This window comes from Bombus terrestris, chromosome 14, assembly GCF_910591885.1.
Source record: "Bombus terrestris chromosome 14, iyBomTerr1.2, whole genome shotgun sequence".
NCBI lineage: Eukaryota > Metazoa > Arthropoda > Insecta > Hymenoptera > Apidae > Bombus > Bombus terrestris.
In genome coordinates this window covers 5,264,246-5,291,238 of record NC_063282.1, presented here as the reverse complement: position 1 = coordinate 5,291,238, position 26,993 = coordinate 5,264,246, and the positions used below count along the sequence as shown (strand labels likewise).

General features: G+C 36.3%; 2 protein-coding genes and 1 long non-coding RNA gene across 6 annotated transcripts in view; 1 reads left to right on the top strand and 2 right to left on the bottom strand.

Annotated features, from left to right (window-relative positions):
- LOC100644619 overlaps nucleotides 1–22,438 on the bottom strand; it is a 27,882-nt gene extending 5,444 nt beyond the window's left edge. For 2 of the 4 annotated variants that reach the window (XM_003400552.4, XM_012316151.3), the window contains exons 1-5: nucleotides 21,650–22,436; nucleotides 11,963–12,187; nucleotides 10,618–11,195; nucleotides 2,593–2,773; nucleotides 1,297–1,431 (exon numbers count right to left, since the gene is read on the bottom strand). In XM_003400552.4, the coding sequence (XP_003400600.1) occupies nucleotides 1,297–1,431; nucleotides 2,593–2,773; nucleotides 10,618–11,195; nucleotides 11,963–12,185 (1,117 nt within the window). In that variant the 5' untranslated portion in view covers nucleotides 12,186–12,187; nucleotides 21,650–22,436. Of the gene's footprint in view, nucleotides 1–1,296; nucleotides 1,432–2,592; nucleotides 2,774–10,617; nucleotides 11,196–11,962; nucleotides 12,188–21,649 lie in introns of all 4 variants that reach the window. The other 2 variants (XM_012316150.3, XM_012316152.3) reach the window with 2 other exon arrangements.
- Nucleotides 19,095–23,957, top strand: LOC125386302. The gene is made up of 2 exons (XR_007226323.1): nucleotides 19,095–19,241; nucleotides 23,407–23,957. It is a non-coding gene; the product is annotated as an uncharacterized LOC125386302 (long non-coding RNA).
- LOC100644498 (C-mannosyltransferase dpy-19) lies at nucleotides 22,903–26,993 on the bottom strand. The gene is made up of 9 exons (XM_003400551.4): nucleotides 26,832–26,993; nucleotides 26,632–26,744; nucleotides 26,413–26,550; nucleotides 25,941–26,009; nucleotides 25,458–25,793; nucleotides 24,556–25,378; nucleotides 23,606–23,768; nucleotides 23,405–23,533; nucleotides 22,903–23,324 (listed from the first exon to the last, which is right to left on the bottom strand). Exons 1-9 carry the CDS (start codon nucleotides 26,920–26,922, stop codon nucleotides 23,111–23,113), a joined length of 2,076 nt encoding a protein of 691 aa, XP_003400599.1. The 5' UTR covers nucleotides 26,923–26,993; the 3' UTR covers nucleotides 22,903–23,110.

Here is a 26,993-nt window from a genome sequence, read left to right as displayed (position 1 = left end):
TGTACCGTCAGAAATTCTAGAAAACGTGACCGAGAATATCGATTTCCTACTTGCACAGTGGCCCATAATTCAAGGTATTTGTGCTATCGTTCGCGAGGAAACGGCACTTTCTATCGGCGATGGATTATCGTCCTACGAAATTCCTAACGCGTGTTAACCGGGTCGTGCGATGGTTCCCGATCAAAAATTCAGAGCATGTTCCGAGAGATAGTTGCCTATCGGCAGCTATTTGTCCCTGGTATCCAATAAAATGGCCCCTTCGGAGAATTCGTGATTCTTTAAAGATTTTCCGAAGTACAGATAATGCGCAAGAAACCATTGTCGGAGGATTCAGGAATTTTTAATAAATATTCAGCGTTGCAACAGCACCGGCATTGTTCGCCAGATCAATATGGCTGTGAAACCTTCGCACATTTCTATAAATAGGAGTGGAATCCTTTGGTGGAAGTTGCTTCGAAATAATGAATATTCATCGGAATGAATGAATTTTTTAAATCGTTTCGGAAAATGATTTTGGAAATGTATGTAAATAAGGAGACTACATAAGTGGAGTACTCTGGCAGAATATTAGAATTTGGACTTACGCGGAATACATCCACGTAAAGATAATTTTTTAAAAATTAACCAACAATTATCGTTGTTATCATTTGTAAAAGAAATGATTAATTTCGTAATAATAATACGATATTTTAAAAATTATTCGAATAAATAATAATGAAACGCTCGAATAAATAGAAAGCAGAATTTTAACGAATAACGAACGACTTTTATCCGGAAAAGATTATTCTGCCCGGAAAGAATTTGATAATTATTTCGACTAAATATTTATTCCAAAAGGATCGAAATAATGTTCTAATTAAAAGTTGTACTCTTAACGCTTCGTAAATTAATTTAATCGTGATTAGTTTGATACACAAACCGTATCCTCGTTTCAACAATAATTAAAAAATATATTCTTTGCTTTTGAAATTATACTACGAACCATATAAAGTGCATTGTGGTCACGAAAGTATTCGAACACTTGTACCCACTTTTTATAAACATATGTGTGTCATACTTCCATATTTCGTATTAACTGTAGTTTTTATAACATATAATAAATCGCGATAGCCGGACATAGAGCGTGTCAATGGGCAACAAGCGTAAATGTCAGCACTAAAGAAATCCTACATAAGCTAGCTACCGCTAAAAACAACGAGAGGGAGAGAGAGAAAGAGAAAGAGAGAGAGAGAGAGAGAGAAGAGGCAATAACAGAAGGAGCAAAGGAAGCGTGTCGAAAAATTAGTGTACACTCGCCTCTGTTCTGATGATTGTGCAACCGGCCGTAGAGGCTTCCGTTAGTCAAGGGGAACTTGAGTCCGTGGTTCAGGTTCAACTGCAGCTTATACTCGGCGTCCTGCTCGAAGTGACGAAACTTCCCATCAATGCCGCCTGGAAGCGTAACAGAAATTTTTTCGTGAAATCGTCTAGAAACGGGCCGTCAATTTCTCTTCTGTTGTGGCTGTTGCGCAAAATTCGCTCACCTCGCGATCTATATTAGCGGAGCCGCAAAAATGAAACACATAGTGAAATAAAGCGTCGTGGCTCGACGTTGGCCGGCTATAAATCATTTTGCAGACAGAAATATCGGGACGATCGAGAAACGTTCGTATCGAGCATTATTTTATAGGAAACGAGAGGCAAAAAAAAAAAAAAAAGGAGGAAGAACGAATAAATGGCGCGAGTAAAAGAGAAATTAACCGCGCGATACGCGGTTACCAGGATTGCGAGATGACGGGCTGTCGCGTAACTGATATTTCTCCTTGACGATTACGCGTTCGATGCAGCTCGTTCCCACGCGTGTACTCTGGGTCAACACGTTGCATTTTTCATCCTGCAATCGATACCATCCTCGCAAGAAAATATCGTAAAATCGAGCTATTGTGTCTTGATGCAAGATTTCTTGTAAGCATCAGATGTACCATAAGTCGGATATTCTATTCTATTCGAACACTCGCTGATCTCGTACAAAATATGATAATTGGAATGCCGATATTTACGTAGATTTATATATTCTTATTTATATAATTAAGGATTAGAAAGATAATTGCTTTACTTACTAAACATTATAACGCTATATTATCAGTCACGCTATAAGCATTAGGATATCCACGTACTTGTTATATTTATTCAATTCCAAATTTCACTTTATTTAGTATTCTATTATGAGATGCATACGATAATAGAATAGAATTATAGCAATAATATAATAATAATTAATAATAATAATTAACAACAATAATAATTATTAGCAATAATAGAATTATAATAAAATAATTAGAAACTAATGACAATGAAAAGCATTCAATTTATATCTGCTAGACGTCAATAATATTTGTGATCGAAGATGTACCATCGCATATTCTGTGCATTTTAGCACATTCAAGTCCCCATAAACGCATAAAAGTGCACAGTCTAACAATTAAATTAATTTAATTTATCAAAGAAACGACTAGTCGATTAAAATGTTACATCCGTGCATGATCGTGATCCAATAAGCTTGCAGAAAATCTCACCTTTATTCAATTTATATTAGAACAGAGAATCACGTACCGTGAGATAATCTCCTCGCGTGATCCTGTTTCGTGTAGACCTTCGCCACGTAGCGACAGAACATTTTGTCGAACAGTGCCAGAAATACCGGCAGCAGGGTGTCCTTTACCAGAGGCAACCAAGTCGCCAGATTCTGGGTTGTGCAGAAATCCCTTAGCAGACCTGGCTTGATAGATATCACCTGGTAGGAGAAAGAAGATTGTTCTATGTTATTACCACGGTCCATTGTCTCCAGTGTCTCCTACATTCCTTTTTCTTCCAATCTCCCTCTCTCTTCAACACGCGATCTTTTATTTCTGACTTTTGCTCAAACCTAGAATTTTCTTACTCGTATCCTTCACTGGTTATCCCAGCAAACGAATAAGCGTAAATATTCAAACCTTTGAAAGTGTTCATATCGTGCTCTCATCGTAATCATCGTACATCGAGATCGTGCTCATGTACTGTTATCATAAATCGACTCGAGTGTCTTACGTTATATTTTTATTCTTAAATAAAGCTTCAAAGCTTCAATTCTTCTCACGTATAACCATAATACATACCAGTATCGTTTGGAAAAATAGGAAAAACACTCCACACACGTATTTCACCCTGTCGCATTTTCCTCCACTACGAATCTCATCTAAGAAACTTAAATTCTTCTTTGAAACTTCCATTTCGTCGTGCGATCGCGAGAAATATATTTCCAGGATTTCTCCAGGATTTTCCTAAGCCATGAAGGGATAGTTTATTCTCTCGATCGATGAGATTTCGCCAAGAAATCGTGTCAGGAACGCTACATCGTGGCTTTCGCCGAGCGAAATATGCAGTGGAATGCAATTGGAATCGCGCGCGGCTAATTACTCGGCTCGTCTGCCCTCGACGCGTCGATAAACAAGCGACGCGCACGCTTCTGTAATTTCGCGGCCATGCTAATGCAGCCGCGGAAAGAGCGAGGAACCGAGAAAAGGGTGCGATGGAAAAAGAGGGAACGAGGGAAACGTCGAAACGCGTCCTTATATGGCCGGTGTGTTACTTTCGATTTTAGCCAGCCGCGTGCGGGAAATCTCGCAGTGAAAATTGCGTTCGGTCGCGCTTTCAGAAGCGCGTTTTTTTTCTTCATTGCGTGGCTGGCGCGCAAATAAGTATACCTTGTATACCTTTGATACCTTCTCCGCGTAATAGCGCGTGAAGGAGAGACAGGGTTGCGTTGCAGTGGAACTCTTTGTTGAAACAAGATTCTAAACCTACTGCGATCCTTGAATTTTTATATTTCAATTTCGCTCTCGTTTCAGCAAACAGACAGTATTTGTAACGTTCGAAGAATATTCCATACAAGACTGAAGCGAGAAATCATGCACACTGACAAGAGTTTACAAGGTCTTCACGTTTTATTCAAGCCGCGTGGAAATATTTTTCGACATTAGGAAAATACAATTGGATTAAAAATAAGCGGAAATGTGATATATTATTCTAAACGATCAGACTAACGTTCCTATTTTTCTGGATCGCGTGACTAGGTTGTATAATTATCAAATAATCTGAGAATCAACCCGTATCGTGTATAATGATAAACATTTTTAATGCGGCAAAGGAAATACATAAAAAATAGGCATTTCAAAAGATAATTCTAGCTTAACGTTTTAACATCTTTAACACGCTTAATATAATCTCGGTAATTTTCCAGAAAATATTTTACGATTTCCTTGCATCGTTTCTCGTTTCGCATTTTGACTTTTATATCCACTTCCTATTTTCCTATCGGACAAATAAAATTCTGTTGTATCTATTATTTATCTTGACACGCAACTGCAGAGAATACAGAGCTTCTGCAAAGATGCCGAGATCTCCTGGAAGACTGATGTCCGCTATTTTCCAACCTTACAGTAGCGACCTTACATTTCCACCAAACGGTTCCAATACGTAGCTCGCGTTAACAAACGCAGCACTCGTTGCAAAAATGAGAATGGTCGAGCGACTCATGAATATTCACCGAGCTTCGTTCCGCGTTAACATTCGAGTCGAATAGTTCGCGACTGGATAAAACAAGATATACGAGTGCGACCCTTCGTACGTTCGACAAGAATATAACCGCGAACAGCTGTGGAAAAAGCGGCAAGAAATCGTGGCCGATTACGCAACAATGAAAGTTCATAGTCGTATTTCGTATCTCTCGGCCAGTGCAGAAGTTAATGACAGGATCGACGTAAGAAAAGGTTTCTAGTCGCTTGGGAAATCGCGCCGCGATTCTAGACTGGATTTACATGGAATTATATGTGCGATATGAATTGCACGTGGCCACTCGTGCATACTGGCTAATTTCATGAAATTACACGGATAAAATAAAAATAACAGAAATATCGAAAACGTTCCAAAAATGATTCCGAATTAGTAAAATTCTTCCAAGACACATTTCAATGCTCAAGGGCTTCACCAGATCATTAAAAATGCCCGGTTTCAAAATTTAATTTAACACTCACTCATTGTTATTTCTTTCGTTCGTTTAACTCTATGCAAATTCTCGTATTATCTGGTTAATCAATTTCTCAATTTTCGTTAATCTAAATTTATTATTATATTAAATCATTTTTGTTACTATATACGGACATATTTGTATCGTCGTTTCCTTGTAAATATACAAGGGAAATAAAATAATTTTGAACGATCTATCGAAAATATCGGTCGATAAATTTGCTCACTTAGATTATTGAATTTGGCGACGCGGCGAGAGAGTGGCTCTAGCGATTTGAATTCTGCGCGTCTATTACGCGCGCGATAGCTGATATGAAATCGAAACTAGTATACCTTAATTAGATAGAGGGGAAACGTGCGTAGCGTTGGGCGCACCGAAAGCGACTCTCCCGTGGAAAGGGAAACCTCGAAATATCGTTCTATTAACACAGTGAAACCGTTTCATGGACGATATAATTGAATTTCGAATTTCACCCGGGAAACTAAGATTTCCTTCGCGTGATTCTGTCAAGAGGAAAGAAAATAAAGAAAATAAATCGCGTTGCTTTTTATGATACTTTCAGGGTTACGAACATCCTTATTTGGTTTATTGTTCTTACGTTCAGACTTTCTATCGGACCATTTATGAATCTAGTTATTCCTGTACGATAATTCGATAATTAATGATTATCATATGTATATTTCCATTGGCTGGAAAAACCAATAACTCAAAACCAATAAATCAAAAACTCATCGTTTCAACGAATTTATCTTCTAGTTTTAGCGCTGAAGCTAATATGTAAAATTTATCATATTTTTTTAGGAAATATTCTAAATCTCTTCTAGAGTTTCTCTTTATCAGAAGATAAAAGCAAAGCTCCAACAGAAAGACGATCGAAAACTGGTTTCCCATTAGCAGGATTAATCCCAAGTTAATATTGCTATCTAATAATTATCATCTGCATGTTCCCAGTAACTGAAGAAACAAAAAAATCAAAAACTCGTCGTTCCAACTTTAGTCGTTTTAATGTTAAAGCTATCAAGAATAGAACAGGTTATGTCTAGATTCAGAAAGGCCACACGAAGATCATCGACTTGTACATATTATCAAAAAATCCATCTCCAACGACTGTGACCAGACAATTACAGTGGAATATCCTCTCCTATACTGTTCGACATACAGAAACCATCGTACCTCAAAATCAACAATACTTTAGCAAGCTATAATATAACAATAACAAAGATAAATTGTCTGATAAACTGACAAACTGGATAACTGAGTAGTTATTATAGTCGCTAATGACCAACGTAGTTGATGCGACTATAAGCAACCCAATTAACCAGTTAACTGCATTTGACGAGTATATTCGTCGTCGCTTGCATTTATTAACGCACCCCATGACCTAACCCAATGAGAGATTTTTAAAACTAAATTCCATAGTTGACTAGTTAAGAGAAAGAAATTGAAATTTGCGTATTATTTCCGGAATATTAGTGGTATTGTATAGGATGCTTTTCACTATGCCAATAACGATCATTTGATCTAGAATATTTGCTGTTCTTGTGAAATAGAATCCTGTTTTCTAAAATTATGATAAAATTATAATAAAATAACCTTATAAACCTTTTTCCCTCTTTCGCCGCAATATCCAACATTTACCATATTTCTTGTAAAGTATTCTAAACCGTTTCTCTACAATTTCTCTCTGTCGCAAAATAAAAAAGAAAGCTTCGGTAGAAAGACGATCGAAAGCTCGTTGCCCATAATTCGATCACGCCCCTGCTCTTCAACCTTCATTACCCGACAATTACAATACCCACGCAATCTCGAGCAACAGATTTTCTGCTCCGAATCTTTCGAAGAATACTCGTTGGCGTACTTTCGGCTTGTGGCGTATATTTAACACGTAACTAGCGTCGTTGCACGCGTGCTGCACAAGCGAATCGCCCCGGTTCGCGCGATTCCACAATGAGGGGCGCGTCGTATACTTCTCTCTCTCTTCTTCCTTTTATCTCGCAACCATTATCTTGTCTCTGTACATGAGCAACGCGAGTTTCTCCAATCAATTTCAACGGCGATTCGCGTTGAATCCTGAACGAGCCTTCCAAGCATTTTACGCTATCGCTCAAGAGTCTAGATGCCTGCTTGCTTTTGACAAGACACACTTTAATTATAAAATCACGAACGAATCATATTACAACGATTTATCCTTTATAATCAGCATAGCTACAGTAACGCACAAAAATATTCCGACACTTGTAGAAATCTTTTATGAATACGTGTATTCATTAGTATGTTCATTAATATATTCATTAATATGTTCATGTATATATCATACGGAGCATTCTGTAGTATCATTAACACCGTAACAAGACTACAGTTTGGATAATAAGTTCATTCACGTTTTCTTAAAAGAGTACATGGACATGTTATTACATTCATACAAATAATCTAACTATATAATCTATCGATATAATCAAGGAGTAATTCATTTATGCCATTCCTCTACAGATATGTGTTTCATAATATATTTCACAGAAATCTCGTATCTTTAAATCTTTTTAGATAATTTTTATAACATCCTTGGAAATGATGAACTGTTCCAGTGTTCAAATACACTTTCGCGAATCGCTATATGTATGTAGTAGTAGATATACATACATACCAGTATATAGTAAATAATAAAACATATTGTTGCTATCTTTCTAACAGGTAATTTAGATTTAAAGCCATAATAAATACCATAAAACATAATAAGTATTAATTCATCGTTAATTTGTACACTCTGATAAAATTCATATATTATTACTACGAATCGACCAAAGTGGCTGGATATTTATGAGTAATAGTGTAGCTTGCCTTTTAATTGTTCGACGAATAACGCGGGAGAGTCACGGTGCTCGACTCGCGTAGAATTCGAGCGAATATATCTCTGGCTTTCTCGTTGATCGAGGTCGGTTCGGTTGACAGCGATTTGCTTCGCGCGGGGTGTTTGAAAGGAAAGTGCAACGCGAGTAAAAAGACCGAAGGTCTGAAAGTCGAGTTTATTCTGTGCCAGTGTCGCCTGGTAATCGCTTATGCTTCCTAGTCATCGTGAAACCGAATATTTCCTGATCGATGCGCTTAGAATTCTTTTCACGTTCGTTTTGGAGAGCGTGTTGAATTCTGACATGGAAATAATATACTTGTAACACTTATTTTATAACAGATTACAGTGACGAGTACATTAATAGATCATGGTAAATTTAATGTAATTTAGTTTATGACTATTAATTAATAATTCCTCACAATAATCCAGTAATTATTATTGAAAATATTGGTTTAGAAGCTGATCTATATTAAATATAGATTTTATCAAATATTGTAATATAATTCTATTGTAAAGGTTTGTAATAATATCTTATTGTATTGTAAATATAAAGATTAATGAACTTTAAAACATAACGTGAAATTTATTATATAAAGCAAAAAGAAAATAATAGTGCTTCAAAAGTATGAGAAATGTATTTTTAATACGCTGTTACAGAGAAAGAAATAGAAGTAAAACTTACAATATAATTAGTTGAATAATTAGTATACGTGTAAGCGTTTCCTATTTATGTACTGGCCACTAAATATCGTGGATGCGTTTATGTAACGCACTACATTGAAACGTTCAAGTATTTATATAAAATCATTCGGAGAGATACGATCGTAAAAGTTAATGAGAAAAGTAAAATCGGAACAACATAAATATTCGTCGACAGCAATAAATTGTTACGAATTAACATATTAACGTTATTAGTAGCAGTCAGACTTCGAAAATGAAATTATGGAAGATTTTTAACGAGAAATTAATATAACAAATTTTTTTATACCTCATAAATATATTTTAAAAATCTTATCGGTTTTTATGAAAAATAGAATGAAACGATTTTTTTCTGGACGAAAGAGACAGAGAGGCATGGAGGAGATTTTAATGCGTGGATCGAAGCAACCTATTTCACTGTTGGTCGCTGCCATAATCAACGAGATACGTCACACGAGCGATTATAAATATTAATGAGTAAGGTCAGGAGAAGTTTCTCTAGCGACAAGCTTGCCATCCAACGAATCATAATCGAGTCTGATATCGAGGTCGTAATCCATATTAAGCTCGCACTTTCGAATATACTTGTACATTATCGGTCGTGTGTAATGATACTAGTTTTTTCCGTTGCTCCTCCTCGCGTTCCTGTACCGCTTTTTTAACGCTGGAATTTCCTTATTGATATGATTTTACACGGTTTCTTTTATGTCTAGTGAAACTACTTCTTTAATATCCTTAACATCATTCTTTTTACTGTCTCTTTTTCTTGGTGACCTTGTTCTGCTTAAAATTTTTTTATCGTTATGAAATATTCCTCCTTAGTCTTCCTGCACTATTCTCTTTTTTACTGCTGAAATTCTTCTCCTTGCACCATTAACGCTGATTTTTATTATTACTATCTCCTTTTCCCTCTCTTTGCATTGCTTTTCCACTACCAGAATTTATAGTTTTGAAGTCTCCAATGTTCTTCCTCTCATTGTCGCTTTTTATGTTTCGATACTTCTGTATGGTGCACTTTTATTGCTGGAATTTCCTTTTCAAAAAAACTAAATATTCCGCCTTTTTCCTATTTCTTTCGAGTGCCGTGAAATATAATTTTGTATCTAATTTAATAAAAACTCATACATGCATTCGATACGAAAGGAAAGTCTCGGTCATTTGTCTCCCTTTCTGAAGTGCTAACTTTCTCAATGATGAACGGAATTCCGGTGTGAGAGGAAGAGAATAATACCGGAGACTCGTTCACTTCCGGAGGAAGGGAATTCGAGCTAAGTTCCGGTTTTCAAGGGTACCCTTTCCTTTTTATAATCCATTTGAATATAAAGAAAACATATTTTTTGAAGTATTTAAAATAATCTAATAATTTTAATGCTCCTGGCTCAATCATGTTAATAAATTCAATAATAACTAGAAATTAAAGATATGTTTAAATGTCATCGAACAAGTAGATCATTATAAAACGACCTCTATAATCGAATACCAATTTACCAGGCTGATTTAATGAGCGAATTAAACCAACGATCTGCTCGTGTAATCGCAAGTAGTTTTTTTAATAACGCGTGACAAATAACATAATCTGAAATAAGTCAAATCATGCCCATTACGAAATCATGCCCGTTACAGTCAATAATTCAACTCACGCTACTAATCGGTCGATAAAAAGATAAATTGAAAAATATCATTTATCAAATCAGACAGAACTTTCTATAATTTTTAATTTCCTAATTCTACTGCAATTCTTGAATTTCTATATTTCAATCTTACTCTTATTTTAGAAAATTGCTTTCCTTGTCAGTAATAATAAACGTTCAATAAATAATATTTTTGCAAGCTTCCAAATAGTTTCTCGCCTTCTCTGAAAACCATTTTTGAGTTGCGTCACTTTTGAAATACGTGTGCCATATTTTCTAACGTTAAAAAAGTTACAATTAGGTTTAAAATAACTAAAGGTACGCAGCGAAGTTAACCCGAGTCTACACAAATGAAAAAAAGAAGAAGATAAAATGTAAAGTAAAAGAATATTTACCAAAATTGGAAGATATTGGAAGACGTAGCAAACGAAGAGAATGCTGTAAATCGTTGATCTTCCGCTAGCTTCGTCTATCTGGACTCTCTTCTTTCGTAAACAGGCTCTGCTGTTAGTGGATCCACTGGTGCACGATCCACTCGAGGGATCCCAATGTTGAGGATGGCATTCGAAGGCTCCTGAAGAATTCTTCGAACTCGTTTCCGATAGGTCTGACACTGATTTTAGCAACTCGGCTTTCGGTGTACGACAGATGTTCCTGACCAAAGCCATCAACAGGCTGATCACAGTTGTCATTGCCAACAGACACCGTAGTGAATTCATGAAAATTCCATATTTCAGAGAGATCTCCTGCGCTAGAAAAACGCAGAGATCTGGTTCGAAGTTGAGGACCCCAGTGACACCAACGCAAGCGCTGATCACGCTTAAACTGACCAGATGATACTTAAGATGATTTTTCGTAAGATTTAATGCTTCGTCGCCCATGCTTATCGCGGTGAAAATTGCGATTGAGGTCAGTGTCAGTTCTTGAAGGATACTAGACGAGTTTAGCATCCAGACTAGGGTCGAGCAGAATTCTGTGAAATAAAATAATAATTATGTACTTTATTAATATCTCAGCTTTAAGAGCCAAGGAATGAAAACTCTGTTTACATTAAATTTTATCTATTTTCACTTATGCTTCCACTTTTACCACGCGTACATACTTACACGTGTTATATTTAAATCCTCTCTCATTTTTGCTTCATCCTATTTACACCTTCTCCTCAATCCCTTACTTTATTTAATTTGCTTTCTACTGCCCGTAGCCAATTAACTACCAACTCATTCTCGCTTCATCCTAACGCCTTTCCTAGTGTTCAAGTGACACTGGTAATTATGAAACCTTACGAAATTGTTTTATCGTGTAGAAAGCACAGGCAACGTTTAAAAAATCATACAAATTGTACTTTCTCGTTGTGCATTTTTACATAAATCGTGTATTTAATCTATTTTGTGTAAGTATTTACAGTTCAATTAATCGTACAATGTATAAGTAAAGTTTCCTAATGTAATAATTTCAATAAAAAGTTTCCTTTGCCCCACGCTTCTAAATAAAAGATTCCTGCACAAAAGAATACTAAGAGATTAGAACGAGTTTTGGAATTATTTTGCCGAGTTTCCAACGCATCAATTACCTGTTTCCAAAGCTTTTATTATATTTAGAAAGAATGCATTTAAGGGATAAGATTGCCCCTGTCTATTCTCAAGCCTCTTTCAATCGCTTTCTCTTCAGACACTCCTATCATTTTCTCTTCCTACAATAATGATAGAGCAACAGATGCGTAACTTCTTGTTTCATTACCTCCAAAGTGATTAGTTGGCCGAATGAGAGTAAGAATGGCGTACAGCAGCAATCCAAGCTGGTGAACCAAACTCTGCGAGAGAATGGCTACCGTGAACACGTCGATCTTCCGTTTCGCCGAGGATGGCTGGTTCTGATAAATCAGAAGCGACCAAGATAACAGCAGGATGCATATCGGAGAACCTACACAGGTGGGCAGCCATTCTCCTACCTCGCTTCGCATCTCTGAAATCAAAACACAACCTCTCTTTTAATACCTATGCGAAAAGGAAAGAGAAAAATTAGCGTGCCTTTTTAACAGAAGATATAAATAATTCACATTTTAATAAGATGAAAGGAAAGTGAGGTGGAACGCCTATTCTCTCTGTCAAGGTTCTTTTCATTGACCCACGGGGAAAGTATAGAATTTATTGCCAGACTTAAAAGAGGCTTTTGAATCCTTTCAGGTTTGAATTTCTTGTAGTTTCTAAGAAAAATTATTTCTTTTTATTAGCTGTTAGTAGAATGCGGATATTTGATTATATGAATTATAAATATACAGTGGCGAATAAAAGAAAGCTGAATTGATACTGACACTATAAATTTTAGTAACCTTTTGTATCAACAATCTTTTATCATATTGATGATAATCACCTATTGCGTAGTACCATTATATTTATTCGCTCTTTAATTAAATGTAGATCTGCTTTGTAAAATGATAGATACCATCTCTACATGTATTATACTTTTCATACTTTTTATTTTATAAACTTTCTCTTGTCTGCCATTTTAATTAAAGACATGGGATCCAAGTGGACGAATTGCGTTACTTATATTTTTGTGCTTACGTATCTTATGTACGCTCTCTACATTTTTGCACTTTCAAATTTTTCAGAAATCGATAATAACTGGTGATTTCTCAATTTACTAATATTATCGATAAATTAGTAGACAAGATATACACATGCGTAAACGGATATTTAACCAAAGATACGTGTACATATATAGAATCTACATTCGAATAAGATGAAAGGAAAGTGAGATGGAACGTCTATTCTCTGTTAAGATACTTTTCATTAATCCACGGGGAAAGTATAGAATTTTCTATACGAGGCTTCTGCCAGGCGAAAGAAGATCGAACGAGCCGAAAAAAGAATCACTTCAATTCATCCAATTAAGTCTTTCACGCGAGGTAATTTCGCGCTAATCGTCCGTCTCGATCTCTACTCCCAGGAGAAGGCTCGAAACGGAACGAACTTTACAACCGGTAAAATGAAACGAGCAAACTATTCATTAAAATGCACTGGATCTGTCCCAGTTTACCAGAGGTGGAGAGATGATCTCGGATATTCGTGTGATTTTAAATTCGAAAATAGTGCCATAAAAGGCACAGGAAACATAAATTTAACAATCGAGGAAGATTAAAGATCGCATCATCTACTTTTCTCAATTCTCTCACTTTTCAATAATTTGGAAACCAAATTTATCGATGAAGAACCAACTATCTAGGTCGTCTAATAATTTTCTATTATTTCGATGCTTTCCAATCCAACAAGTATCCTGCATGAAACCAATAAAATCATCATAACTAATTTTACGACGCTCAGTATTTTCCAAATATTCAGGAATACGTATTTAATCCTGAAATCAGATAAAACAAAATTTACTTAACGATGTATTGAATTTTAAAATCGCTTCTCTGCGCAAGACTTATCATGTTTCTTTTTTTATTTTTCATTTATTTATTTGATTCTTGCTTCTCGACTTTGAATGGTACGCTATACACCAATAATATTTTTCTTTCATGCTATGACATATATCTCTCTAGTTTTTAATACTAGCTTAGAACCTGTTAATTATCCTATTATATCATGTTTCATCTTCCCTGCAAACGAAGCTAGAACAGTTAGCTCCCAAGAATTTGGCTGAGAGATGACGACGGAATAATTGGAAAATGCCACAAGAATCGACGGATAGATAGAGACAGAGAGAGGAAATAAAAAAAAAAGGAAAAAAAGGAAAACGCAATGGAAATTACAGGTAGAAGAAAAGGCTGGTTTCCTCGGCTCGTTTCAGAGGCAAGGTTCTCGTCAGTGAGAGTGGCAATGCCTTAATCTCGATGAAAGCTCTCGCAATTAGCGTCGTACGCGTCGAATTATTACATCCTCGTGCTCGAGGAAGAATGGCGGGAATGATCGTTAATCAACGAAGTTATTATCGCGAGAAGAAGGAAGTTCTTGATTGGTTTCACGTAAAATGTCAACGATGGTAAGAGAGAAGGATGACGTGAAGAGACACCGAGCAGATCATGATTTTTCTTCCTTGTTTCAAGTTCCAAGTATTCAGCCACGGACTCTGCTTCTTCTTTCGTCTCAACTCGGCTCCGCTTTGCAACTTTCTATTCCGCGTGTGGCTGTGGTCTAATTTATTATTGGAAACGAGTCGAATTTTAAAGGATTCGTCCAACATTTCCACCGAAATCGTTCACATCGCTGAACATTTTCCAGTCCGTGAAATTTATCTTATTTCGATCAATTCTAAACAATTCAGTAACGTAAATCATCGATGATCATCGTGTTGAAAATCATGTTCACTAATTAACTAGTCAACGTGTTAAGGGAGTGTACGAACAATTTGAAGATACGAGCCAGTAAAAAATAACTTTAAAAATATTTTAAACAGCGTGGAGAGCAATATTCCCAAGTTGAGTAACTGTCTCTTTAAAAACGATGAAGTGTTCAACGATTAGTTGCATAAATTCCCAAGTTTTGCGCAAGTCGTACTATTATCTTTTTTATCGTCGATATCACGTAAACTTCATAATTTTACCGGGTTTTCACCAAGTCAGAGATTTTCAACGATTGTTACGCGACGAGGAAATTTCACTTTGGAGCTGTCAGTCAAGCTGAGGCCTCTTCGAGGTAATTTCTTGACGGAAAGACTTTACCGGGATCGCGCAGGTTTCCAAGAAAAGAAAGAAAAGAAAGAATCCCAGCGAGAATCAAGTCGAAACACGCGAATATGAAGCGAATGGCTCGTGAAATCTTTCCACACCCTCGGTTACTTTCTCGTGGCCCTTATCTCGTTGATCAAAAATTGTAAATATGTATCTTCCATCTCCTGTACCTCCGAGTGACCGGCTAAATACCTTTTCCTCCACATTAGTAGATTGGTACACTGAAAATGGCAGGAAGGAAATAGCTGGAGTAAGGAAACATGAATGTTTCCCCCGACTGACGACCACTACCACCCCTTCCACTGCTCAAGCCTTCCATCACTTGTCTTGCTAGCTATCACCCTTTCTGCTTCTCCTCCTAACCCCAATCTTTTCTGCCAAAGATTTGTATAAATTTTTATTCGTTTACCCTTCAAGATACCCGCTCCTCCCTCTTGTCTTTTGTAGGTTGCACAGAGAAGAATTTTGAATAGTATATGAGAATAGTTAGTAAAATTGGTACACTAAAAAATGCAGCAAGGGAATAGCGGGAGTAAGGGAGTAAGAAATTTGGAAGAAAAGAATGCGTTCAAAATTCTTATGTATTCAAAATAGCGCGAGTCAGATTAGAGAGGTTCTTGTAAGCTTATGAGTCTCAAATGTTCGTAGAGTAGGTCTTACGTTTTCATACTGAAAATTTACGAGACCGTTAACATCATATTAATGCAACGTGCGATATTATAAGGCGGAAAATTTCGGTTATCCTTGCAAGAAATCGCTAAGGAGAACCGATGCAATAATCTTAATGCGTTAGTTGCGTAAGTAAACGAAGAAAATAATTAGCGAGGTGAAAATTTCAAGGAAATCTGGCTACTGGGCAGTTTAGAAAAATATTTGTATCAAGCTTGATACAGAATATTTAATAATTCTTTCAAAGTATTTAAATGTTGTAATATTTTAATATCGCAACACTTAATGATCGTCTTTGATACGTATGCCTAAATATCTTGTATATAATTAATTTATAATTAAAGTTATATAACGATGATAAGTATCTCTATGTAACCATGCCTTTCTATTAATGAAAATAAATATCAATATTAACAAAAACACTCGTTTAGAATCAAACCAGTTAACGTTATGCAAAAAAATTTATTATTATTGTTAGTTGTAAAATTATTGTTACTTGTAAAATTTCGTCAGTAATAATGTAGTACGATTATGCAAGAAAAAAAATTACGTCTCTTTTATAAGGCCACTTTAAAAAATGCGTTTCTATTACTAATAACTTGCAAAGAAGTAACTTTTAATAATAAAAACAAAAAGAATCCGATACCAGCAATTTTAATTACTTTTATGGTTGTAACGTTTTAAGTGGCGCTTGGACGAAGTGAAATTAGATTCAAAGTAGAAAAAGTCACGGAAACCAGGTTAATTTTCCTTCTACTGATAACAATGTCGTTCGAAGGAACCAGTCTGAAGATCTTGTCTCCATTATACTCGGTTCTTTAGCTCGATGTGAACGTCATTCTTCCTGCTGTTTCTGCCGGAAGTAGGTTACGCCGAAGAAAGTCCGCAGAATCGCGCGCGTCTGTATGGTAATGCCATAAAAAGGATTTACTTTCGCAGGAATTTGGATAGATATCTCGAGATTTTCGTTTAGTTTTTTTTAGAGAAGAAACAGGTATTTCTTATTCTATTTTCTCCGTCCTTTCACAACTGAGTCCTTTTTAGTCTGCAATAAAGACCGTTCTTTTATTATTCGTTAATAGCATAGTTCCTTATAAAAAGAAGACATCGTGTGTATTAAAATTTGAAAATTTGATTGTGTTATAGAATTATATTAATATTATGGCAGAAATCTTACAAATCGTAAATTTCCAGTTACTAACAGTAATAACAAAAACATTTGGCATTTATGCATTTATAATGTTATGGAATTCAACATCATGAAAATACATATAATATACAAAAACATATAAAATATCCAAAGTATATTTTTGTTATAATATTACTTATGTTCCATTTCTTTGACTATATTCGCAAAATACATCACATATATACAAATTTGAATAAATATCTGTAGTATCATAATAAAACTTTCTCGTATAATAGTAACAGGTTTAGTACTAAAACTGGTGAAATTCTACAAATTTATGAATCATAAATCACTTGATTATTGTATTTCACTGATTAAAATTCTGAACGAGAAGTCTATACGCTATACATTACAACTAACAACTAATGGTTACTCTATTCACTTTTATTATTATCAACAAATTATTCGTTAATAAATTACTGTTCAAGAGAGTCAATTTTACCGAAAAGAAATAGATCTATAGTTTAGCTAATAAATGACTTACTAAAGTGCAGTGTTGCATGTACGCAAGTACAATGAAGCGTGATAGGATTAAAATTCTATTTTCAGGGAAGCGAAACTTTTAAAGAACTTTAAACTTTTAAAGGAAACCTTAGAATTCTATTTTCGTAGAAAATTAAGTTTTCCATAGATTATCTAAAGAAAATGTAAAAAATTCCATTTCCGTAGAAGAAAGTTAAATTTTCAAAGGATTTAAAAAATAGACAAAAAAAGAAAAGAACGAAAGTCCAAAGCACTCAGGATTCGAATTCTTTCGTTAAAACGATAAAGCACCTAAAAAAAATACCTCGAGATTCATCAAGACCAGTTTATAGCCTAGGATTCCTCCTGAAGAGTTCAAATGTTCCTCTCGAAATGTTAAAAAAGAAAACATTCATCGAAGAAGCAGTACAAGTTTAAAAGCCACCGCTTCCTAATCACGTGGATCGCAGCACACACAGATAGAGGAACACGTTTATGACCGGCATGCCGGTCCATGGACTACGAGAAGCAGCGGCGAGAGGTGTGTCGTTCGATTAGACTGGAATGCTGGGAGGTGTGTAGCATCGAGCAAGGTCAGAAAAAACGCTCGTCGTCACGAAGCCACATGAGATCATCGAGGAAGACGTTAATATCTGCTAAGCTTGACCCTATTCTAACTGAGAGTCAACCGGTACTAACAAAATAAAATTCTATTCAGAGATCTATAACTATTCTAATAAAATATCAAAACGCGAAAGAGGAACATTCCAGAGAGTGGACATTTGTTAGGCTCTTTACTGTTATTTTAAAGCTTGGCTACGAAAGGTGCGATGAATCTGAATCACGCGATCTCTGTCAATTTCTCCTGGTCGCGAAAGGCATCATTGGATAGCTTAGAAGTACATAGCTAACACTCGAATGCCATAAACGCGTATTAAATTTTTAGCAGCAATATCCTCCAAGCTAAAGATATCTTTGGTATACGAGTTGGTGCAGCTTTTTATAGTAAATAGAAAGATGTGTCTGAATATTTAAATACTTTCTATAATTTCTATATGTAGAATAACGAGCGTTGAAAATAATTGTATAATCATAGTGTTCCAGAGTACAGGAAGTGTACTTTTAAATTTAAATTAAAGGATAGTACAAAAAGAATTTAATATAATAAAGTAATTGAATTTTCGCATATATTACAGGAAACGTATACGTACACTTCTTCTAAGAAAATAATTAGACTACCAACTAAAGACTTAATCGTAATTTAATCTATATCAAAACCACTCTGCATTTCCTGCTAATCCTGTTACTCATTCGAAACTACTATTACATCAATAGTAATTTCCCCTATTTTTATAGGTTTTACATAGATGAAAAATTTTTGTTAAAGTACTAAAATTCTAAACCTAATATTTTTTAAATTCCTGACACCCACGAAGCACGTAATAATTCTAAGCTCGTTTCACCTTCTCCGGAAAAGTATTAGCCTGAACTTCGCAATCAAAAATAATTTTCATTTCAATCCATCTTTATCTTCCCCCGCGTCGAATATCATCGAAGAACTTGGTCGACCAATTTAACTTCCTGAAACTCCAATAGACGTTCCTGAATAGCGCAATTTATCGGTAGCCGTTCGAGATTCAATTCGAAGTATCACACGCAGCATTCGCGAAGCCAAGGGAACGGCAATTCCCGCAATTACCTCTAGTAGGATGAAATTACGTTTCATGATTGTGACCTCTGGCCAATTAGGTCTTCTCTGTCGAGCAATCAACCAGCCTACGTGAAAACGATATTTAGTGTCACGAGTATCATGCCCCCGGCAAAACTGGATGCTCTAACTCGGTCATGTGAAACTCTGTCACCCACTCTTTCACGGTGTCTCCCGTTCCTCTATGCTTCTTTATCTCGCGTAAGGAATGCTCCCTGTCTCTTCTGGGGCTTGAAAAGGACTCTGGCCTCCACCTTGAAACCGTTTCTCACGATGGTTATGCGCGATCCACCCAACAGGAATTTTGTTTTGCCAGGTAAGACGAGAAGAGGTAAACGTATGGCTTGATCCATGTACGTACACGCATACGTTTCTGAATTTGGTGGTTCAGGTGGAAACTGGTTCCCAGAGAATTTCTCTGTCGATTGGATGAATTAATATATCGACAAAGAGTCGACTTGTTTTCAAAGGAATCTTGGTTTCGATGAACTCTTCGGACTTTCCGAAGAAAAATAAAAATACAGCTGAATCGGAGGATCGTGTACTAATTTCTAAAATCGCAAGCAGATAAAGTATGCAGCTGGCGCGATGCGTTCAAAGATAATTCCAGCGAATTAAACAATTAATTCTCAGAAAAATTTCTCCGCCGATTGGATGATTTGATGCATCGATGAAGAGCCGCCGTTGTTTTAAAGAAATCTTGATTTCGACGAACTCTTCGGAATTTGCAAAGAGAAATGAAAATGTACGGTATAATCGCCGACTGAAAGCTTGTCTCTTTGAAGAAGTTTTCATCTCGATAAATTCCTTTGGAAATTTGGAGGAAATGACTCTAGCGAATTGTGAACCTGGTTTCAAAAATATTTCTCTGCCTGTCGAATGCATTTATCGAGTCAACTTCTCATCAAAGGGTTTTTATCTCGATCAAGTTCTCTCTTCAAGATTACCTACCAGAAGGAACACAAAAATACAAACGAAGATCCGAGGATCACGTATCAACTTCCAAAATTATAAGCAGACTAAGCTGAATGCTTAGAGACTGCGACATCAGCTCCAAGATAATTCTAGCGAATTAGAACCCTTCTAATTCGAGTTGTTGGCACCGGCACATGGGGTGACTGCATCGTGGTCGAAAAGTAGGTTACGAATACCGGCGAGAAAGTAACCGAGAACCGATCTGTCGTATCGTCGAGAAAGATTAGGCGCGGCCGGTTTGCATCGGCGATCACATTATCGGTTGAACCTGGCTTTGGCCACTTCGTTGGCCGTCTCCGAAGATTCAGGACGGCCTCTGTACGGCTTCGAGTGCCTTGATGCATCGATACTTTTTGTAGCTCGAGCCACCGTCAAGTACGTGCGTGCCAAATTCCATTCGGCCAAACGCAACCGCACTGTCTATGTTCCGCGTTGTTTCGAGGTCAGGGAAAAACGGCTATTTCGCGAACTAGGAATCTTCTCCACACATTATCGAATTTCTTCGGATACTTCTTGTGCAATTCCGTTAATATTATTAGCGAAATTTTACAAGTCACAACCTACAAATTAGAAATAAAATGAGAAAACTATGATAATCAGTTTTTGTAGACCTTTCCAATTTGAAAAGGAGGACTTAATACAACGTGGTTGAAAAAGAAAATAATAGCTGAGCTGAATTGAAAATATAAAGAATTGAAAAATAGCGGATAACTCACGAGGGTGTGTAATCAAAGACCCTTAGGATTTTTAAAAAAATATATCATCTCACCTCCTATTTTTCTGTTTAAGCGTGCACATAAAATTATTTTACTACCTTAGAGTAGCTATTCTACGGTAGAAGTCGTAGACTATAGAATCTTCGTTTAGAAAACAAAATTAACATTTGCTGGAATAAGATTTTATTAGAATTGGATAATCAGGTGATTTACAGTTCTTGAAATTTAGATTTGTAAACTATAACGAGTAAATTATGTATATGTGTTATATGAGGAAATTTATTGACACAGGTAATTCAATTGTGTAAGACAGCTCTACTATACACGTTAATGCATGGATTGTCAAAATACTATGAAAAACGTAGCTAATATTAAAAAGCTAGAACTAAAATTTCCAAGACAATTTATTCAATTTGCCATTACAAATTCCTTTTACCAGAAAGCTCTTCAATTGACGGTTTCTAATTGTAAGTAATAGTAGAATAGTGGAAAAATTGTCCGTATGAATATTTTACGAGGTTGATTCGCTATTTACGTGGGACTGTACCGTAAGAAAAACTTGTTTCTGTCTCGTAATAGGAGCTAACAGGAATATCTGATTACTTCCTTGTTATACTCTTTGCGAACTACACGCGATTATTTTTAAAGTTTCGCAAATCTAAACTACAAACCCTACGAGCCAAGCAATTTAAAATCTGACCGAGATAAAAGGCTAAAGGAGTAATATCCTGCGAATCAGAATTCCGGAATACGACCGAATTAGAATTTCATCGCGGAACGAGCATAATTTCGAAATTATAGTACTAGGGTCGGCGTATCCGATTGAGGACTGCATTTACATTGTTATGCTCATTGAGCGAATTAATGCACCGTCCATAAGCTGACGCAAGGACGCGAGGCAGAGATGTCCTTGATATTTTACAAATCATTTCCGCCGTTAGCCAGAAATAATCGAAAACTAGGAAAGAAAAAAAATATCGGAAAAGAAAGGTATAGAATAAATAAAAATAAAAGAAAATAATTTGGTACTCACTGCAGAGTGTCAGTGATTATGCGGAACTATCGTTGCCGTGGAATGCAACCGCATCGCTATTCAGAGCCTGCGGATGCGCGCGATCTCGATCAATCGGATCCTCGTGGCCGGTGCGACGCGATTTCTACGTTTTTGTTTCCGCCTCAGGCATCCTCAGCCTCCTCTGTTCTGGTCCAAGTACCGCGTGTTACGACTATATCAAAGATCGTACAAAGTATCTACAGCTCGATGATCACTTCTAATCCAGGAAATGATACTTCTCTCTGTCACACTTTCTCTGATTAAACTTTACACTAGAACAAAAATACTCGAGTGCCCAATTTAAAGAATTGTAAAAAAGAGCAAGAGAGTAATAATTTTTTGAAAGAATAATTCCCGCCAAAACGCGAACAAATCGGTTTATGCACACCGATTGTCGGCTCTTGATGTCAACGCGGAGTACGAACACTGCGGAACATTTTTCCAAAAAACAAACTATCCAAAACAGTCACCGTATTTGTTTCGCGTATATCAATCGATTGGAAACTTTCACTGTTTGGGGTACCTTTAAAATTTCACTGGACCATCAGATTTTCGCTGCAATATGGGCACCGACCGTTAAATTAAATTTTCAATTAAATCGCCGATCTTTGTCTCGTGATCGACGACTGACCATTGACACGCATGAATGACAAGTGAAATTGTTTGAGCTGTCGTTAAACGTGGTATGTAAAGAACGGGCGCGTCTATACGATACCAGCTGTCGAGCGAGCAATATTGCCGCGAAGAAGCCCGGACCGGGACTGACTGGCCATAGGATTCATTTGGGTCAGCAGCACAACGTAGTATAGCGAAGGCAGGGCTCCGACTATACTATCTGTTACACGGCGAAGTGAAGGTGCAGTGCCGTGTGTTACTATAACGGAGCTATCCTCGCGGCGCGGTTCGATTCTTCTTGCGATCCCGCGATTCGACGCTCGCCCGTTTCTCGCGCTAATAACTATCACGTGAAATTCGACCAACTTTCATTAAAAGAAGAAGAAGAAAATAGAGAAACAAAGAAGAAGAAAGATTCTACTATATTTTAGACGATTTCGTCATGTTACGAGAACCGCAGCGTTTATTCACCACGGTTCTGTATTTGTTAAAATAAAGTTACATAAAACGAACAGTTTTTGTCTTACGTAAAGGTAGAACTTTGACTCAGACTCCTTTCAGATGTGCGAAGACGTAGGATGATACAGGAACGACGCAGGAAAACGAAGACATGGAGCTGACAGGAACGTAGTTAACATTTTATTTGTATTTTACTTCTAACTGTTTAACAAACTTGCTTTGGCTCACTTCAACGAGTCATTATTTTTTAAAAGAAAAATATATATGTATATCATATCATAACTGCCTCTCCCTTGGAAAAAATAATCTCTGCAGTCTCGCGAGGTATTTTCGATTTGTCACATTTGATCAGTCGATCGAACACATTTAGGATTGGTAGTTAAGGGAAGACTTCGGTTTCAGCTCGACGTAATAGGAATAATCGAGCTGCAAAACAACGTAACGATTATTTACAAAGGCTCTTTTAAAGGGGTAAGCGTTTCCTCGATATAGGATTGGACATAGGGGTTGTTTCCCAGCTGCCTTCGCGGTTCCATTGTCTACTAGATCCCATAGATCGATCATCTGACACTGTGCTTGCCTGAAACACAAAATTTTTATTTGTAACATCAAAAAGAACATGCTTATTAATTTCATCGAGTTTCAAAGTTATTTCATTACAGGTTTGCGAAACCGAAGCACAGCGATTCCTCCAACACGACGTATCCAACGTGAAGATTCCTCAGAGTGAAGTACACGGATGTGACATCTTTTCTGCTGAAGATCTCGTAAACTTTCATCGTCCGATCTCTAGAACATAAAACCGGTGATAATAAATACCAAGACAGATGTAACGATCCAGGGAATGGCAAGCTTATGCACCTCATCTCTTTGCTCTCGTAGTAAGGATTATTGACTATAGGTCTTCCCGTCGAGAGCATTAAGTTTGCCATCAAAGACATCTTGCCGGCGAACACTGCGTGTTCAGGCGTGTTCTTCTTGATCCACTCGAACAGTTCCTCTTGCTCGATATCGCTGTACTCGCCTTATTACATATATCATATTTTTATACGATGAAAGATTAGGTAATAAAGAGCTTGTTTATTAACTTTCGGAGGCTGGGCCAATTTTGACTCACGCGAATAATTCACATTTATTACTTTTCATAAAAATTATACTTATATATCGTTATTATTCTGTTAAATTATATGAAAATATACGTTTACATTATTTATTTCCTATATATTATTTTATATGTTTTCTCTTGTCATAACTTTTAATAGGTAAAATAAATCTCTATATAAGTTCTATTTAATTGTGCTCATAAAAATATAAATTTGTATTAAAAAACTGCAGTCTAGTTACCACATGCAGGCAAGAATCTTTTTTTAGTGGGTATTTCGTTTTTTTTCGTTAGGAAATAAAATATATATTTAAGTGGTGAAATAGTCTGTAAAAGTTGCGAAAGTCGACAACATTAACAATCACAGTTTAGTTGTAATTTCCTTCTAACCAGTTTACGTTATTAAATTCTATTGAGTTCACGTTGTAATTATGAAAAGGAATTTCAAAAAATCCTCTTTTATCTAGATCTTACAATATTATCCAATTTGAAGAAATTCAGGCATCACAGATAACCATGTTCTTTTCAATTAAAGGAATATTGTCCGTACCTAACGAGTTTCTACAATATATCTGTTATATCAATATATTTTTTGTAATTTGAAAAAATAGTCCTGTTTTATTTATATTTTTGAATAATGCTCTTATACATTTTTACACACTATTTCATTGCTTGATCGTTAATTGTTCCGTTCGAGCCTGATAATTACCTATGATACTTCGTTCTTCCTGCAGTCTCTCTAAACCATGATAAGACATCGCGGATATCAATAGAAGAGTAAGAGCAGTCTTAGTCATCTCGTTCTTCAAACCAAGCTTTTCCAAGTATCTATTCGCGCAAACAGTGCCGGCTATTATACAGAGATGGGGATTCATGAACAGCTTGAGTCTCATGATGAAAACTGCCATGATGATGAAAGCTCCGGTCTGCAGGCCGTTGTAAGCCATATCCGCCTCTATACATTTAGGGTATCCTTTGATTTTGTAATTCCTATACCAGAAATAGACTGCCAGCATTCCAGCCAATATAGCAGACGGCAGAAGCAACGTTTTTGTGATCGCTTCGAAGCTTCTGTATTGGAGGAAATCGAATTCGGGCGAGCACGTGTACAGCATCGTGTGGAAGTCTTTGTAACTCGTCAGTTTCGCTTTGAGTAAGTCGAACACGTGCGCGTTGTCCTGGGATAACGAGGCGGAAAACGATTCTAAGTACAACGTGCATATAATTGTGAGAACGATCTCGAGAATCGTTTGGAGCTTTATGCCCATGAAACGAGTCAGCTTCTCCGTTAAGCTTACAACGTTACTGATGAGTAAAAGATTGAAGTACAGAGAATACAGCAAGGGGAAACCATCTGTGATTCCGGTTGCTAATAAAATTGACCAACCATGAACTTTAAAAATACATCTGTAAAGGTCGTTTGGGATTATTTTCATCCATTTTAATATCAATAGAGCAACGACCTGCGTGGTGAGTACAAAATGTGAAAATTGCCAGCAACATAAGCTAATTACCGTCGCTATACCCATTTTCTGAAAGAAATAAATTGTTTGTTACTTCATACAGAATATTTCAGTCCTGTGAGTGTTTGATTAATATTTCTCAACACACCTGAAGTAAATCTTTGGGCACTTTCTGAGAATCTTGCAAAGTGCCCTCTCTAATAATCAGAGTCAACCTATACATTTGAGAGAGTAATACAGGGTATGCAAAACTTTCTCTCAGTGGTGGAGTCCATTGGACACGAGTACATTCATTATGATTATAAAAGAATAGAAGCACTGCTATGATTCCACTACTCAAACTATTACCAAGGAAGGCAGCATAGTAGAACAGTACAGCTGCCGTAAATATAGTAAAGATCCAAACGATTTGTAAGTAAAAATAAACTGGAACACCAAGACCCTCGCAACTAGTCACTGGTGGCAAACCTTCTCCTCTTTCTATCTGAAAGTGATTCTTTTCTAGTTCTTCCGTAGGAAGTAACACTCACATTGAATTTCTCAATGCATACAGAGTCTGTGTACCAAATATTCTTTATGTATTATTATAGTATTTGACTCTGTATACAGTTCTAACAAACATGAATCTCACTTGCCAACACTGCTCTATGGATATAATCCCCACATTCTTGGCACAATGATAAAGATATCCAGCTACCAACTGTAAATTATCAATTCTGTCTTATACAAGTTGATCTTTTTAACCCTGCTACGACCTTAAAATTTTTATTTTCCTATCTTACTTATATTTCAATAAACAACAAGATTTTTAATGTTTTGAAATAAACTTTAACATAAACATGGTATAAGACATTTTATATTTTTTAACCATAGAAAGACACAATTATGACCCTCTTGTACAATTAAACTAATATTATATGATTATAAAAATATGTTAGATTAATTAAACCAAGAGTGGATAACCAATTATATATTGGTACAATAAAATGATTCAAGAATTATTGTACAAGAGAGTCTAGATAAGAAAATAACTGGAAGGACGCAGCAAAGTTAATCTAACCAAAAAAATAATTCATCGTCGAATACCGAATAGAGAATAATACCTCTGGCAGCAAGCTATACTTTCTAGCTGCATTAATAATGTTTCCATATTCCGAGATATTATCATGGCTGATTTTTCTAAGTCCATCCATGAACGTTTTCGATTCCGCGATAGTTTTGTAATATGAGTAATACATCCCCTGAACAGAAACAAAAACAAAACATACCTGTTATCTTCATGAATAATTTGTAAGTTTCTCGAAATCGTTCGAATCTCGTACCATTTCCGTGCGGAAGGACATTTCTCTCTCGATTTCGGACAGATGCGAGAAATGCCGGTCATTTTCGAATAGCGTCGACACATGCCACCAATGGAAAAAGCCAAATGCCAAACCTGTCACGGCACACGAGATGATTTTATGATAACGCTGACCAGGAAACCACACCAATTAGCCTTTTTCCTTCGCAAGGAGGCCTGTACCTATCAAATCCACCGCTAACTCGTACAAATTCACTGGTTTACGACGTAATTTCTCGCCGCTTTTACGCTTCCTGTCACTTTCCGTCGCCATCTTTAAGATCCGACTAAATTCTGTCACGTGACTGCATGGAATTATCAACGCGCCATCGATCGGAAATTTTA

What these genes read in the sequence shown, in the direction of transcription:
- LOC100644498 (XM_003400551.4), bottom strand. Translation starts at nt 26,922, where the DNA reads ATGGCGACGGAAAGTGACAGGAAGCGTAAAAGCGGCGAGAAATTACGT. An exon ending in TGCCCAAAGATTTACTTCAG is followed by an intron (nt 25,379 to 25,457) that starts GTGTGTTGAGAA and finishes TATTTCTTTCAG; the next exon opens with AAAATGGGTATAGCGACGGT. An exon ending in TACGAGAGCAAAGAGATGAG is followed by an intron (nt 23,534 to 23,605) that starts GTGCATAAGCTT and finishes TTTATGTTCTAG; the next exon opens with AGATCGGACGATGAAAGTTT.